Source organism: Hibiscus syriacus, unplaced genomic scaffold (genome assembly GCF_006381635.1).
Source record: "Hibiscus syriacus cultivar Baekdansim isolate YM2019G1 unplaced genomic scaffold, ASM638163v2 tig00110287_pilon, whole genome shotgun sequence".
NCBI classification, from domain to species: Eukaryota; Viridiplantae; Streptophyta; class Magnoliopsida; order Malvales; family Malvaceae; genus Hibiscus; species Hibiscus syriacus.
This window is the reverse complement of record NW_024062662.1, coordinates 48,049-64,313: the sequence shown is the minus strand read 5'-3', so window position 1 is coordinate 64,313 and position 16,265 is coordinate 48,049. Positions and strand designations below refer to the sequence as shown.

The following is a 16,265-nucleotide window of genomic DNA, read 5'->3' as shown; positions in this document are numbered from 1 at the left end:
CCTGATAAATCCGGTAGTTATGTTCACACTCAGTATCTTCTTTTTTTAACAAATTTTGAGAATTGTAGACAATATAGCTGGGGTTCGGCGATATTGGCTTTCTTGTATCGTGAGATGTGCAAGGCGTCATTAGTCGTGAATGATAATAATACAGTAGAAATCGGTGGATGTCTGTTGCTGCTACAATCATGGGCTTGGCATAGACTTCTATTTTTGACACCGATTAGTCGGACTGCGGTTGACTTTCCACTTGCCGGAAGGTAATATGAATCCTCTATTTTAATATAAAATATTAATTAAAAAATATTTATTTTGATTAAAATTATTGAACAAAATGTCTCTATTTTTGTTTTGATTGATATACAGATAGAGGCATAAAATTGAAGGCACAAGGTTGGTGCACAACAACATTAAAGAGTTCAGGTTGAAGATCGACATTAAGGCCAAAAAGGAGGTATGCATAATCTGTATTTTTTAATTATTATTTAAATTAACTATATTATTTGATTTAAATCAATTTTATTGTTTTTGTAATTTTACAGTTTAATTGGAGACCATACATGAATGAAAAATTATTTGTGTTGATACCGCACGATATTTTAGATGGGTTTCAAATTTTCAATATTGGTGTACTGTTACACCATTGATCAATTTTGCTTTTGTTGAGATCCAATTTGGGGATAGAGTGCTGAGGCAATTCCACTTCCACCAACCTATTCCGTGGAGTCCATGGGATCATGACCTCCTCCAAAACTTAGATGGTCGTCGTCCAGTGAATTGGGTTGAGACGCATGACGACCTGCACAGATTTGATGGTCGTCGTAAAGAAAGCGTTAATTGGGTTGAGAAGCATGCAACCTACATTAATGCTTGGAACAATAGGGCTTCATTCATGCCAACTCTTGACGCCATTCAAGACGACGACTTTAATTTTGAGACTTCGACTTACCTTACTTATTTTTTGGATAATGGAAAGTCGTTCCTCACAACAATAGTAGAGAGGCGACAATTTTTGAGGTTTAAGAAAAGATTTGGTAAAGCTGAATACTCTCTACCGAGTGGGAGTGGGAGTTCATCTCTACAACCTGAAGCGGAAATGACCGATGTGGATAATAGCGCACCACAATCGTTGCATCACGCAGTTGATGATTCTACTGTCCCGACATACATACCAGAGTTTGTGCAGCCTGAGGCACCCATCTATTCTCCCACGTTTTCGTCGACGTATGACTTTGAACACATGACAGTTCAAATACCCCCAATGAATGAGGGGGATGGGTACAATACTCTTGAGCCACAACGGCCACAACGTATCAGACGTCCGCCTCGACATTATCATTCAACAACACCCCGGCATCGACAACAATTGTAAACTCGTTTGCTATTTATTACAAATTATTTATTGAAATTAGACTAGTTTTTTTAACCTTAACAATGATTTTTAGTATCAAATCATTACTAGTATCAAATAATTAAATATTTAGTAAATCAACTATTTTAAATCATTAGTATCAAATAATTAAATATTAACAATAAATCCTTATTAATAATAATTAGTAAATCATTAGTATCAAATCATTAAATATTTAAAAATCATTAATAAATTCGACTATGTATAAATTTAAACTCAGTAATCCACACTTGTACACTCATTTGTTAGTATTCTATAATTATTAGTAATAATTATTAAATCATTAGTATTAAATCATTATTATAAATAATTACTAAATAATAACTAAATAATTATTATAAAATCATTATTATAATGATTATTATAATGATTATTATCAAATCATTACTAAATCATCAAATCATTAAATATTTAAATCATTATTAGATCATTTTTATAATGATTATTACTAAATCATTATTATAATGATTATTATCAAATCATTACTATAATGATTATTATCAAATCATTACTAAATCATCAAATCATTAAATATTTAAATCATTATTAAATCATTTTTATAATGAATATTACTAAATCATTATTATAATGATTATTATCAAATCATTACTATAATGATTATTATCAAATCATTACTAAATCATCAAATCATTAAATATTTAAATCATTATTAAATCATTTTTATAATGATTATTACTAAATCATTACTATAATGATTATTATCAAATCATTACTATAATGATTATTATCAAATCATTACTAAATCATCAATCATTAAATATTTAAATCATTATTAAATCATTTTTATAATGATTAATAAATACATAGAAATACATATATGATTACTAATGATGAGGCCTATATCTTGGTAAATTATGACAATTGTTTTTTGAATGGCCTTCACCCCTACATAATCCGCATCTCTTTGCTTGATCTCTCTCTATAGCATGAAAATCCATACTGGTATGAATTCGAGTGGACTCAGGTCGACCCTTTGGACTTCTGCGAATCATTGGATTTGGTAGCCATTCATCATGATCCTTTTTGGGCCAATATGATTAATTCGGGATCTGTCTGAACACATAGCTGTAGACATTTAATATCCTACGTAGGTGGAAGCATTCATCAACATAAGTGTATGCGCTTACACCAGCATACATACATGCAGCGACTGCATGAGCACATGGATATTTCCATGCCTGAAAACGACCACAATCACACCATTTGAGTCGTAAATCAACTCTAAATGTTTGGTCTTCTCCTCCGACGTTACGACGTATGCACGACACGACAAAAGTATGACCAACTCGGTCGAAATTATGAACAACCATTGATGTTGCCAATCGCTCATTTGCTTCCATTGATTCCACCACTGTAGGAGCCCAAGTTTTACCTCTATTTATGAGACTCTCAATTTCCTTGCCTTTGTCCGACCAAACTTTACCCAGTCTAAAGTACGTCTCTTTCACCACACTCGCTATTGGGAGATGACGTGTACCTTTTAGTACCGAATTAATGGCCTCAACAAGGTTTGTGGTCATATATCCGTATCTCCGACCTTCATCGTATGCTTGCGACCATTTTTCCCGCGGTATTTTTGAAGCCCACTTCCAAACACGCTGATCATCGTAAAATACCTTCAAATTCTCCAATCTCTTGTCAAAATTTGGTCGACGTAGTTCGTATCCTGTTCCATAATATATTGTGTTAAACCGCAATTAAAAAAACCACGTAAAAAATACACAAATATTGAAAATAAAACTTACCCATGCTGACTATCTCGCTACGAATATGTGCATTATGAAACTGGTCGATACTATTCTTGCCAATATGACGGATACAAAATGTCGGATATGCATACGGATGTATCCAACGACTTCCTGGTCGTTCAATTGCCGCCAAAATACCCGTTCCTCTATCGGATATCAAGCAAACTCCATCTTCACGAACGACATATTGACGTAGATTGGTCAGAAAGAAATCCCAAGCCTCTGTTGTCTCTCCTTCAACAATGGCGAATGCAATTGGAAGATATTTCGCTCACCATCTTGAGCAACTACCATCAAAAGTACATGCCTATATTGACCATACAACTACGTACCATCTACTTGGATCATACGTTTGCAAAATGGAAATCCTTCAATACATGCCTTGAATGCCCAAAATAGTCTATGAAATATTTTCTTCCCTGGCAGAAGTTGATCTTCTTCGTCATATGCGGGCATGGTTTGAGACTTCACTATAGTTCCTGGGATAAATCGCTTCATTGCTTGTAGCAAATGTGGTAGCTCATTGTACGATGTATCCCAATCTCCATACGTCAACTTCATTGCCTTCATTTTCGCATTCCACACCTTGCCATATTTTACTTGATATCCAAATTGGCTTCGAATAGATGCAGCTAACACTGAACAATATATCCTTGGATCCTTTTCAACCATCGCCTTCACGTATTCACATATTACATCGGAGTCCAATAGTCGATGGTCTTGTTCGATGGAGTTTCGCAAACATGTGTGCGAACCATTGTACCTCGTGATGACCCAAACATCGTGCCTTTGATTTTTCGACACTCTGATCTTCCACTTGCACTCTGGGCCATATTTTACACACTTTGCGTATAGGGTTTTCTGGTTGGACTCTGCAACATGGACATCAACATGGCATTTGATGCAGTACTCTTTAATCGCCAGCGTAGCTTCATTTTTTCCTCTGAATTGCACCCCAACTGAAAATTCACCAGAATTATCGAATGATTCAGTCATTTGGTACGGAGGTAAATGTGGCATGTCTGGGAATTCAGGTGCCCTCATTGCATCATAGTCTATCTCGTACATGTGAGGAGTAGCTTCATACGGTGTCGGAACTTCATCAATTGCACCTCCACCAAAAATATTTTCGTCGCCGCCCAAAACGGGTTCTTCAGTTTCTTCATCTTCGCTTGAATCATCATGAATTTCTCCCCATCGATTTTCAGCGTCAATATCAACAACCAATTCCGGTATGTTTCTCGTCTCATACTCTGCTGCTGTAGATGTCCCCCCGACTTTATTTACACTTTCCAATAGTGCCATAAAACTGTTCGGGAACCTGTATGTCGGCTCCTCAAACTGACTATATAAAGCCATTTCAGATGGATTTTGAGCCACACCTCTTGATGACCCAGGAACATCACATATGTTACGCACATCAACAAATAATTCAATAACTGCTATATTGGTTGACTCATGTAATCCAACTATGGTTCCAATATCATCATCTTCTTCAAGTGGAATTGCAGCATATCTGACTGGGTTAGAGCATATCATAAACCTATACCTCAAACCATCAACTGCAGCTCGAATTTTTCTTTCTATCTTATGCTTCATTTCTATAAATGTGATGTCTTTTTTGAACATCATATTTATTGGTTTTTCAGACTGAAAAACTACTCCGACCTCATTTTCCATAATCTGTCCATTATAATGGACAATCGTGAAAAAGTTGTTGCTCATTTTCTCTACAAATAAAAAATAAATTAATTTAGATTAAAAAATTAGATAAGATAATTTCATAAATTATTAAATATAATATAATATACTATTATATTAATGATCAAATAAAATTTATTATTTAACTTGATTGATTGCTTACTAATAAACCTAATAATGATTTGATAATTACTATTAATCTAATGATTTGATATTTAATGATTTAATAATAATATGATTTAGTCATAATAACTAATAATTATTTATTATAAATATTTAATGATTTAGATTTGATACTAATCATTTAGTAATTATTACTAATAATAATGATTAGTTTGATAATATTTTTTATTTTTTAAAAATATCAAACAAATTTGTTAGGCAAAACTGTCGAGATAATGTTCTCGAAATAATTATTTCGCGAGATAATGCGTTGTCCGGATTATTTCATTCAATTAATTTTTACTCCTTACTAATATACACATACAATGTAAATTAAACAAAATATTTTTAAAACAACATTAAATATTTTTAAACACAATATTTTTTAAAACGGAAATTATCTCGCACAAAATAGTTTATATAATCTAATATAAACTTACTAACTAACTAATTTACACATACACAACAACAAAAAATGGACAACAAAAAATAATAAATTACTCACGTCTTTATGCCTTCTTCCTTTACTTTCTTTTCCTGCCTTGTTTCTTTCTTCGAATCAATCTGTACGTGGACAAATGTTGTGAAATAGTGTCCTGTATGTGTAAACAAAATATTTATTTAAACAACAATAGCTCCCACAAATTAATTTTATATAATCTAATATATTATAATATACCTTAAACTAATAAACTATTTCTTATTATAATATAACTTAGTTAAAATAACAAACTAATTAAGCACTAATTAATTTTTTTATAATATAACTTCAACTTCAACGAACAACCTAATATACGTTTAAAGACACTAACAAATTAATTAATATTTTTTTATATTTAATAACTTAAACTAAGAAACTAATTAACTAATTTTTTATATAATATAATATATAACTTAAACTAATAAACTAATATAATATAACTTAAACTAACAAACTAATAATTTATACTAACAAACTAATTAACTAGATTTTAGTTTTACCCTAAACCCGAAACTAACAAACTAATAATTTCATATAATAAACTAAATTAAACAATAAAAAAATTACCTCACGAACTATGTTTGAGCCTTTATCTTCATTTCTTCTTCTTCCTTTTCTTTCTCTCGGCAAAGTTTATATGTGCTTATGCTTCTGGTTCTGCTTGTGCTTCTACCCTAAACCCCATATCCTTTATATAAAGCAACTGAGCGTTGGACAGAGTCATTAAATTTGACTGTTGAAGCAAATAATATTAGCATTGCATCGTATAACTATTGAGCATTGAAAGGCTGCAATTGAACAAAAATATTTGCTGCATTTGGCAGCTAAATTAACGCTGCAATAACGCAACTATGGATGCAACACATGCAGCTACGGATGTAGGAATCTCCCAGCTATGATGCAAGCATGCAGCTACAGAATCTCCCAGAGCTTGGTCGCCGAGACTCCATGGCGACCTACCTACCACGCCGTGACTCCATGGCGACCTACACCATTCGACGTGCATGGCCCATGCATAGTTCCCACGTCCCATGCACAGCTCCCACATGCATCCCACAACTCCCCCATGCATGCTCCAATACTATTTGATTGCATGGTGGTTGCATGGCGACCTACACCTGCTCCTTTGCAAAATACCACACAGGTCGCTCGGATGCCATGGCGACCTCCAAGGTCGCCCGGATGCCATGGCGACCTCCAAGGTCGCTGTAGAATTCACCCCATTTCAGCAATTAATCTGGGATGTGCATTATCTCGTGAATAAAAAAGTTTGAGAACATTATCTCGTGAATTCACCCAATAAATGCGGCTACCTTATAAATCCTTGGGAATATTTTATATAATTAATATGGAAATTGTCTAATAAGGCTTATTCAGGTTCTTGTACCTAGAAAATCTTTTTTTCTTTATCATAGACTTGAATTTTCAACAGATCATACAGTCCTTATGATATTAAAATTAAAATATTGTTTTTATGTAATTGAATTTAAAAGAAAGTTGAAATGTTTGATTTAGAGAAATTAGGTTGTTGAAGGCTAAATCTGTAATTTAAAGAATGAAAGTTGGGCCATTAGATGTAAAAATGAAAAAGAAATGTAGGACCACAGACTGTCACAATCTAGATATTGCAGTTATTATAATTTTAAATCTTTGATTCAAACAGATTTAATTCAATCCAGATAACACGAATCAAGGAGAATGTTTAAAGAACGATAACTTAACTTAAGATTACAAAAAATACAATATTAATTTATTAATATTTATACAACTTTAAATGATAAATTTTAATATATTTTTTTGACAACTGAAAATGTTAATTTTTCATATTTGAAATGCAAAAATTTAATTTTTTAAGTTGCGCAATTAACATTTTAAGATGTGTTCAACTAATGAAAATGTTAAATTATTTTAATATTTTCGATTACTTTTTTCATAGCCTTAAATTAGGAGTTATTCTTTTTAAGATGTGTTGTATGACAGAACTATCTCGAATCAAGTGACCTTAGTAATAAAATAATTGTCGTTATTCTTTGAAGTTTTATGTTCAAGCATCATGAATGTTAAAGGTGTGATCGTTCAATGTCAATTAATTAAGAGTTATTTTTAAACAAATATTCATTTATATTTACCCTATATTAATAAAAAAAAATCAATCCAGATATTTGTCTCTATTTTCTAAACATTACACAAACATGTGGGTTCACATTCAAGTTTTCACTCAAAAGGAAATTATATAAATAGCTTCATCTTCTACATCTAGGATTTCAATAAACAAGCAATCTTCCGAATCTTCTTTTCTTATCACTCTTTCTGTTTGGTTCTCGAGAAAGTTTTTACACCAAAGAAGAATAATGAATGTTTTAGTGGCAACCAACAGAAACTTTAAGCTGGCAGCCAGGCTTCTAGGTTTGGATTCTAAGCTTGAAAAGAGTCTGCTCATTCCTTTCAGGGAGATTAAGGTGACGCCATTTACTTTGATTCTTTATTTCCGAGTCGAAATAAGATGGATTTTGGGAGTTGCAGGTTGAATGCAGCATACCCAAAGACGATGGGACTTTGGCAAGTTTTGTTGGATTCAGGATTCAGCACGACAATGGTTGAGGCCCGATGAAAGGAGGGATCAGATATCACCCCGAGGTTGTTTACATGTAAACCCCACCCTTTTTCTTAAAGTTTCGCACTCGAAATTGAACCTAATCGGATCAGAAATTTTCCCTGAATGCGAGTGAGTGCAGGTTGAGCCTGATGAAGTGAATGCATTGGCACAACTAATGACATGGAACACTGCAATTGCCAATATACCATACGGTCGGGCTAAAGGTGGGATTGGGAACAAACCTGGAGAACTGAGCAAATCCGAACTCGAACGCCTCATTCGAGTATTCACCCAGAAAATTCATGATCTTATCGGCATTTATGCTGATGTTCCTGCACCAGATATGGGCACTGGTCCACAGGTACATGCATCTCTGTTCTCTGTCATTACGTTATCTACACTTGACTCTTCATTTGGTACTTAAATTGACAAATGGTTTATTGTTTTTGTTTGTTAACTACAGACAATGGCATGGATACTCGATGAGTACTTAAAATTCAATGGCCATTCACCTGCTGTCGTCACCGAAAACCAATTGTAAGCATCAACTTCGCATCGTTTTTATGCTAGTTTTAACTAGACTTAATAATTCCGATGTTCGTGTCCTGTTTATATAATTTTTATTTTTACTATAAGACCTTGGAGGATCACTAGGCAGAGATGCAGCCACTGGCCGAGGGGTACTCTTTGCAACAGAGGCTCTTCTTAATGAACATGGAAAGTCCATCTCTGGACAAAAGTTTGTAATTCAGGTACAATTTCAATCCTGAAAAAAGAATAGATTTTGACACCAATAAAAAGGAGTTATTTGAAAATGGTGATTTTCATTTTCAGGGTTTTGGAAATGTTGGATCTTGGGCCACAACTCATCCATGAAAAGGGAGGGAAGATTGCTGCAGTAAGTGATATAACGGAGGCCATCAAGAACAGCAAAGGGATTGACATTCCAGTTTGTTCAAACATGTCAAATCCAGCAAGGGTCTCAAGGGGTTCCATGGTGGGGATTGCCTAGATCCGGAATCAGTTCTTGTTGAAGACTGTTACATACTCATCCCGGTTGCACTCGGAGGCATCATCAACAGTTAAACGGTTGTCGGAATTTGAACTCAAAAGATTGTTGCTATTATATAATTCAACTACGGAATCATTGGTGCTAATTGTTGAACTTTGATCTTTATTGGAAGGGTAAATGCAAATGATATTAAAGCTAAGTTCATAATTGAAGCTTCTAACCATTCAACCGATCCAGAAGCTGACGAGGTTAGTGCTTGTGATATGAAGTATACAAAATACCTGAATTCGAGTAACATAGATCACAGCAATGGGCAAACATTTCTTTTTTTTTTTATAAAAATTGCAGATTCTGTCAAAGAAAGGGGTGATCATTCTTCTAGACATACATGCAAACTCTGGAGGAGTAAATGTTAGTTACTTTGAGTGGGTTCAGGTATCCCCTTTCTCAAATCTTGCACATCTGTTATAGGATGATAATCGGTCCTGTTTGATTGCAGAACATTCAAGGCTTCATGTGGGATGAAGAGAAAGTGAACAATCAGCTAAAGACATACATGAGAAAAGGGTTCAAAGATGTTAAGGGGATGTGCCAAACCCACAATTGTGACCTCCGAATGGGAGCCTTTACCCTCAGGTTAACCGCATTGCTTGGGCTATTGTTCTTCGAGGTTGGGAAGCATGAGAGTGCTAACTGCTAATGCTGGGTTTGAATAAACATGGAGGCCACTATAAGCCTCCTGATTCTAGCCCACCATTATGGTAAACCCTCATTCAGATTGAAGAGCATCAAATGAAGTTTTTGCCATTTGTATTTCTTGCTTTAATGTTGAATTCTACCTTAATACATGCAATCATTGTATTATAGACCTAGAAAATTTGAAGACAACACAACAATTTTGGTACATCTAAGTATGAATCCAATTCAAAGTCAGAAACCGAATCCAGATATTGCAGTTTGGATAAACAAAAGACTCTGAAATAAACATGTTTCCAATGAACACAACAGTCACAATTAAAGCTTGGAATCAAATTCTCAAAGTTGTATCCCCGCGAAAACCAAAAGGGATTGCAGATAACCGCATTTGCAATGTTACAACATGTTAATGCTCTAAAACCTACCTCTACCTCTGAATCCACCACCACGGCCACCACCTCTAGGACCACCTCGACCACCTCTTGAGGCACCCCTCCCACGAAATCCACCACCACCTCTACCACCACCTCTGCCTCCTCCTCTACCACCTCCTCTACCACCTTGTGCTTGTCCCCTACAACAATACATGATAAGATATCATAAGTTTTTTGAATCAGAGAGGAAACTATTCCAATACATCAACATAATGCTAGTGGAAAAAAAAGATGCAAAATATAGGGTGAAAATGAACACAAATTGTCAATAAACAAATTACGCAAGCACAAATTTCAACAAATTATCCATGACAAATCAAAGCATATAAGATTTTAGAGCACAGGAACTGAAAACAATTCCAGGACATGATCATCAATCCTATTAACTGAATCACAACAGTTTTCGGATATGGAATACAAGGATAGTAAACATACTTTGGTTGTGGAAGAAATCTTGCAAGAGGCAAAAGCTTGCTCGGGTCGATATAAAACTTATCACCCGTGGCATAAGAAGTTGCCACAATACCTTCTAACAGTTTGATTGAAAAGTACTGCAACAAAAATAAATAATAAATAATAATAAATAAATAAACAAAACTCACATGAAGTCCTAACTCTTTAGCAGATAAAAATTCAAACAAGAAATTGAACTCACGGATTCATTGATGGGGCCGAAGATTTCATCAACTTTACCAATCTGGGTCTTGTTCTGGAGATAGATATTAGCATTAAAGAAAGGTATTTTCTCATTGGTAAGCTTTGTCACCGCATCACCTTCACACGCGTGAAGGAATGAAGAGACCTCTGCATTAATAACAACAAGAGAAAATTCATGTTAATATGTTTTAAAAACAAAACAAAAGAATCAAAATATAAGGTAAATAAAATACTTTCGCACTGTCATTTTTCTTTGACTGTACATTTTAGCTTCGTCCTAGTGAAAAACAATGAGATAATGCAACAAAATAATAGTTACTGACGAAATATAGAGAAAGCCCATATTGAAAAACTAGTTCTTTCTAGCTTTTATTTGCATCAAATCCGTTCATCTATAATTAAGCTTCATTTCTCAGGCATTAAATAAGAAGAAAAAGCACAGACAAAATCAAAGGGAAAATGAGAATAAATCATGAACAAATAATTAATAGGAAGTTACTACTTACTCCCCATTGCCTCAGATGGTCTCTTTCATATTTTCTCATTTTCTTAGCATCCCAACAAGAAAATAACACAAAACAAAACAGAAACAGCTAAAAATCCAAAACTAACCAACAACTTCAGCAGGAGGTCCTTCGTCACGGAAGCCACCACGTCCTCCACCACGACCAAAGCCTCCGCGACCACCTCCTCTGCCTCTTCCACCGTCCCTTCCGCCCCTAAAACCTCCGCCGCCTCTCGGTGGTCTCATTTTTCTTTTGCTTCTCTGAGCTAAGGGTTTCAAGGGTCTATACTTGAACAAGTGACAGTAAGATGTAGGGTTTTGATGTTCTCTTAGGAGACTAAATTACTACAATATCCCTTAAGTTCTCTTTTTGTTATATTTTTAATTCATAGATTTAAATGGGCCTTAAGTCGGGTTAAGCTAAAAAGGTTTTTCTTAATTACTCAATTAATAAATTATTTATTTCAATAAAAAACATTGTTGTTATGAAAAGAAAAAGAGAGTTTCGTACTAAATTTGAAACTCAAATTTTTTAAAATATTTATATACATTCTTTTATATTGTAATTATATTTATTAGGGAATTTTAATACATCGATGGTTTATATTTTATAATTTTAGTTATGGATTAGGATCCACTTATATAATGTAAATTCTTTTAGTTTTACACATATTTAGGATCGTTGAATGAATGAAAATAGATAACTGTGTTTGATTTTTTTTTGTTTGCTACTCTTCTATCTAAACACTCTCACATGTTGTTTGCAGCTCGTCTACCACGCTCCCACATAAACTAAGATCCTATGAAGCCTACATCTAATAAATCACAATCATTAATTATATCATAAAGTACATTCATTTGTCTTTCGGTTTGGACTAAATTCCTTTCTTTTTCAAAAAAAAAATATAATCACAAGCCACAAGATCTCTGAAGCATCATTCAAACAACGTAATAAATCTGAAAATTCATATCAATGATTCTCTTCAAAATCTCTATAAAAACTCGTGCATCTCTATTTAAAATCATTAGTATCAGTAGTTATAAGTACATCAATATATGAACTCGAAATAAAATATAAAATAACATCCCACATTAATCACCAGGCCAAACACAAGCCGGTCCCTTGGGGCTCTACTTCAATTTCATGCAAAATACCAAGACTTTTGAACTTATTTATTTTTTAAGTTGGGTGATGATTATCTACGTTTACCTGAAAATTTTCATCTATGAAGATTTGGGTATGATAGTGTTTGAGGAGGCTTATGAATTTGAACGTGTTGTGTATATATATATATATATCTTTAGATCTTTGCTTATTGTTATTTGTACATAGAGATAAATCTTTGGGGTGATTTATGTGACTTTGATAGCTTTCAAGTTGTGGTTTTGTGTATTTCTCAAAGTGATATGCTTTGGATATATTTCAACTTCTTTTTAGAGTTTTAATTTCTATATTCTCAGTTTTGCTTTATATCCTTTACTTCTACAATCACAGAAATAGCAGATTCAATGGAGAATCTATCTTTGGCTTCACAGGTCAAGACCACAAAAGTTCCTGAGCCTGTCAAGAAGGTACTACTTAGATTTATGAAATACTCCGTTTTTTAATGGTTAAACGTGTGAATCCATACTAGTTGTACTAGCAGGCTAAGTATCGAATTTGATAGGTTTAATGTATACTTGACAGGATTTTTACGGTGATAATGGCTCTTACATGTATCCTCAAACTTAATGTTATATGCCGTATTGGGCATATTCTGTGCCCAGTTCACCACTTCCTGTTATGGGACATGATGGTCAGCTATATTCGCTGCAAGAATATTATTATCCGAAAAATCCTTATTACCCACCAGCTATATAAACTAGCCAAGCCGATGCTTTTCAAGTGGAGGTTCCAACTGTAGCTGATAAAGCTTCTTTACCTGTTGAAACAAATAAAGGAAATTTGAGCTCCGTAGCAAGTGGTAACGATGGATCTGGAACATTAAAATCAACTTTCAAGAGCTCTTCTCTAAACCTGAACGCTTTCTATAAAGGAGGATTGACATCTGGTAATCTATCTCAAGGTTATCCGGATCCAAATTTTAGCTATGATGGGGTCCAGTCTCCAATTCCTTGGTTAGATATGTCGATGTCTTGTAATGGGCAATTTGAACATACTGCTAGTACCGGGTTTTCATATACAAGCAGCCTTTCATCTGTCAGGAATCAGAACCTTCATTCCTTTCCTCATGTGATGGTACGTCTAACTTGATATTTTATGTTGATTGAATGTCACATAGTTTCTATTATTGAATGACCAATTGTTCTAATGATTTGAATTTGCGTACATAATTTGCACAATGTAAGACCACCATCAGGTGTAGGCCAAGGACACCATCAGGTGTAGGCCAAGGACACCATCAGGTGTAGGCCAAGGATACGGATGCATGAACCACATGTACCCTAATAACTTGACTTATGGTCATTATGGAAAGACCATTAGAGGTGGTTCAGGTTATGGATTATATGGCTATGGTGTCCAAAAGAAAGGACTAGGGTGGAATAATGTTAGCAACAACAATAAATATAGATTTAATGGTTATGGGAAAGAGATTATTGATGGTTTGAACGACCTAAGCAGAGGACCTAGAGTAAAAGGGTATAGGAATAAGGATGGTGTTGGAACTGCAACACTAGCCGTTAAAGATCAGAATCTTCCACTGACAGAGAACTGTAAGGACAATGCTGTTCTTGTTGTTCTAGATATGGGGCTGTATAACAAAGAAGATTTTCCTGGGACTTACTCCAATGCAAAGTTTTTTGTCATTAAATCATATAGTGAAGATGATGCCCATAAAAGCATCAAATACAATGTGTGGGCCAGTACACCCAACGGAAACAAGAAACTTGATGCAGCAGTCTGTGGGACTACTGAGAAGCCTGATGGCTGTCCTATATTTCTATTGTTCTCGGTGAGTATGATTAACATTACTAACTTTTGTATTGGTTCCCCAAGTATATGGTTTGTTTGATTTTTACTAGGCCTGCATTTTTTCAGGTTAATACCAGCGGACAATTTGTTGGATTAGCGGAGATGGTAGGCCCTGTTGATTTTAATAAAACTGTTGAATACTGGCAACAAGACAAGTGGACTGGTTGCTTCCCTGTGAAGTGACACATCGTTAAGGATGTCCCAAACACTTTGTTGAGACATAAAACACTTAAGAACAATGAAAACAAGCATGTAACTAATAGTAGGGATACCTAGGAGGTATTTTCCTCTCATTGAGTGCCTATTCTATTACAACTTTTTTGTTTTACATCCTTCTTAAAGTGGTTGGTGACTGCTGTAGGTTAATTTCGAGCAAGGGATGCAAATTCTTAAAATCTTGAAGGCTGTAAGACGTGCATCCTTGATGACTTTGAATTTTATGAGGCTCATCAAAAGATAATCCAGGAGAGGAAGGCTAAGCATCAGTTGTTACAAAAACAGGTATGCTAGATTCTTGTGACTGAGATTTTTTCCCACCATTTAGGATAGGGCTGTACTTTTTGTTTGGAGTTTAGAAAGTGTTGTTATATAATCACAGCATATATTATTACAGCTACTTTGAGTCTATATTTTGAGCTGAGACTGGGGTAGAGCTTATTCCATAGAATGTAGGAATAGGCATATCATCTTTTTAAAGTGTTCCATCATTCATGTATGGAGGGGCTATGGGCAGAATCCCAGAAATGTGACTTGTTCAATAGCCCTCTTTGAGTTTTTTGTCTTTTTTCATTCTGCTTTGTTTCAATGCGAAATGAGTTGAAGCTTGAAGGAAACAAATTACTCTTACTGGATGGAATCAAATCAACCATCACATTTAACCAATTTCACAATACTTTTCGAGCAATACTTCAACATTGCCAAATTCTCATTTCATCACTATTCCTTCTAAAACTTGCAACTTGATCCCTAAGATTTATTTAAATTCCAAATCAACCCAATACAACCTTCCATGTTAATCTAGATGCAACATTTCATCAATCAAACCATAATTTCCAGAATGGTACTCTAATTTTCCAACAATTGCCTATTAATACTTCACTTTTCAAACCATGCAAAATAGTCCTTAAAAACCCGACAAAGTTCCAATTTGATCCAAAACACAATTCCAAGCATCTAAGATCATTCTAAACCATTCACATATCAAACTAAAAAAAATGTAACGTCTCTTCATAATACCCCATCATAGCCAAAACTTTCAATTAAGTCCCTCCTAATCATTTTCAATCAATTTTCATACTTGTTATACTTCCATAACACTCCTAAATTTAGATTACAACCTTATCTCAATCAAATTCAAATTTATCTTCAACCACCATAAATACCCACTTCACCATTTAAGCATGAAACAATGAAATACCTATACCATTTTGTAGAGAATTAAGTGTAGAACATTTTCTTATTTCACACTTTAGTCCAAATTCTCACTAAAATGGATCAAAAATGAAAAAGAAAACCTTGCTCACCTTGGCTATGGAGTCACGGAAGAATGGAGAAGATTAGCTGAGATTTCTTGAAATTTATTACAAAATATCTCCTTAAAACCCCAATTTAAAATGAATTAAAATTCATTTTAGCCCAAAAGTTAAAATTACCCTGAACGAATCCTAATTTTTACCACCATGCCATCCTTTTATCTCCATTTCAATATCATTAAATAGATATAAAAATCTTATATATCAATTTCCATATTCACTCTTTCAATTTTCTAAAAATTCAATTTAGTCACTAAATTTCATTATTCCACTTTAACATGGAAATTCCTCCAAATTCCACCAATTCACAACAAATTCCACTAATTAAAAAAATA

The 16,265-nt window shown here is 34.2% G+C and overlaps 1 protein-coding gene and 2 pseudogenes across 1 annotated transcript; 2 read left to right on the top strand and 1 right to left on the bottom strand.

Moving 5' to 3' along the window:
- Positions 1–7,764: 7,764 nt before the first annotated feature.
- On the top strand, positions 7,765–9,936 carry LOC120116176 (annotated as a pseudogene).
- Positions 9,937–10,066: 130 nt separating this feature from the next.
- Positions 10,067–11,707, bottom strand: LOC120116202 (putative H/ACA ribonucleoprotein complex subunit 1-like protein 1). The gene is made up of 4 exons (XM_039136738.1): positions 11,532–11,707; positions 10,918–11,066; positions 10,698–10,813; positions 10,067–10,402 (listed from the first exon to the last, which is right to left on the bottom strand). Exons 1-4 carry the CDS (start codon positions 11,668–11,670, stop codon positions 10,243–10,245), a joined length of 564 nt encoding a protein of 187 aa, XP_038992669.1. The 5' UTR covers positions 11,671–11,707; the 3' UTR covers positions 10,067–10,242.
- Positions 11,708–12,933: 1,226 nt separating this feature from the next.
- On the top strand, positions 12,934–15,020 carry LOC120116180 (annotated as a pseudogene).
- Positions 15,021–16,265: the final 1,245 nt, after the last annotated feature.

What these genes read in the sequence shown, in the direction of transcription:
- LOC120116202 (XM_039136738.1), bottom strand. Translation starts at nt 11,670, where the DNA reads ATGAGACCACCGAGAGGCGGCGGAGGTTTTAGGGGCGGAAGGGACGGT. An exon ending in ACCTCCTGCTGAAGTTGTTG is followed by an intron (nt 11,067 to 11,531) that starts GTTAGTTTTGGA and finishes TTATTAATGCAG; the next exon opens with AGGTCTCTTCATTCCTTCAC. An exon ending in AGATTTCTTCCACAACCAAA is followed by an intron (nt 10,403 to 10,697) that starts GTATGTTTACTA and finishes GTATTGTTGTAG; the next exon opens with GGGACAAGCACAAGGTGGTA.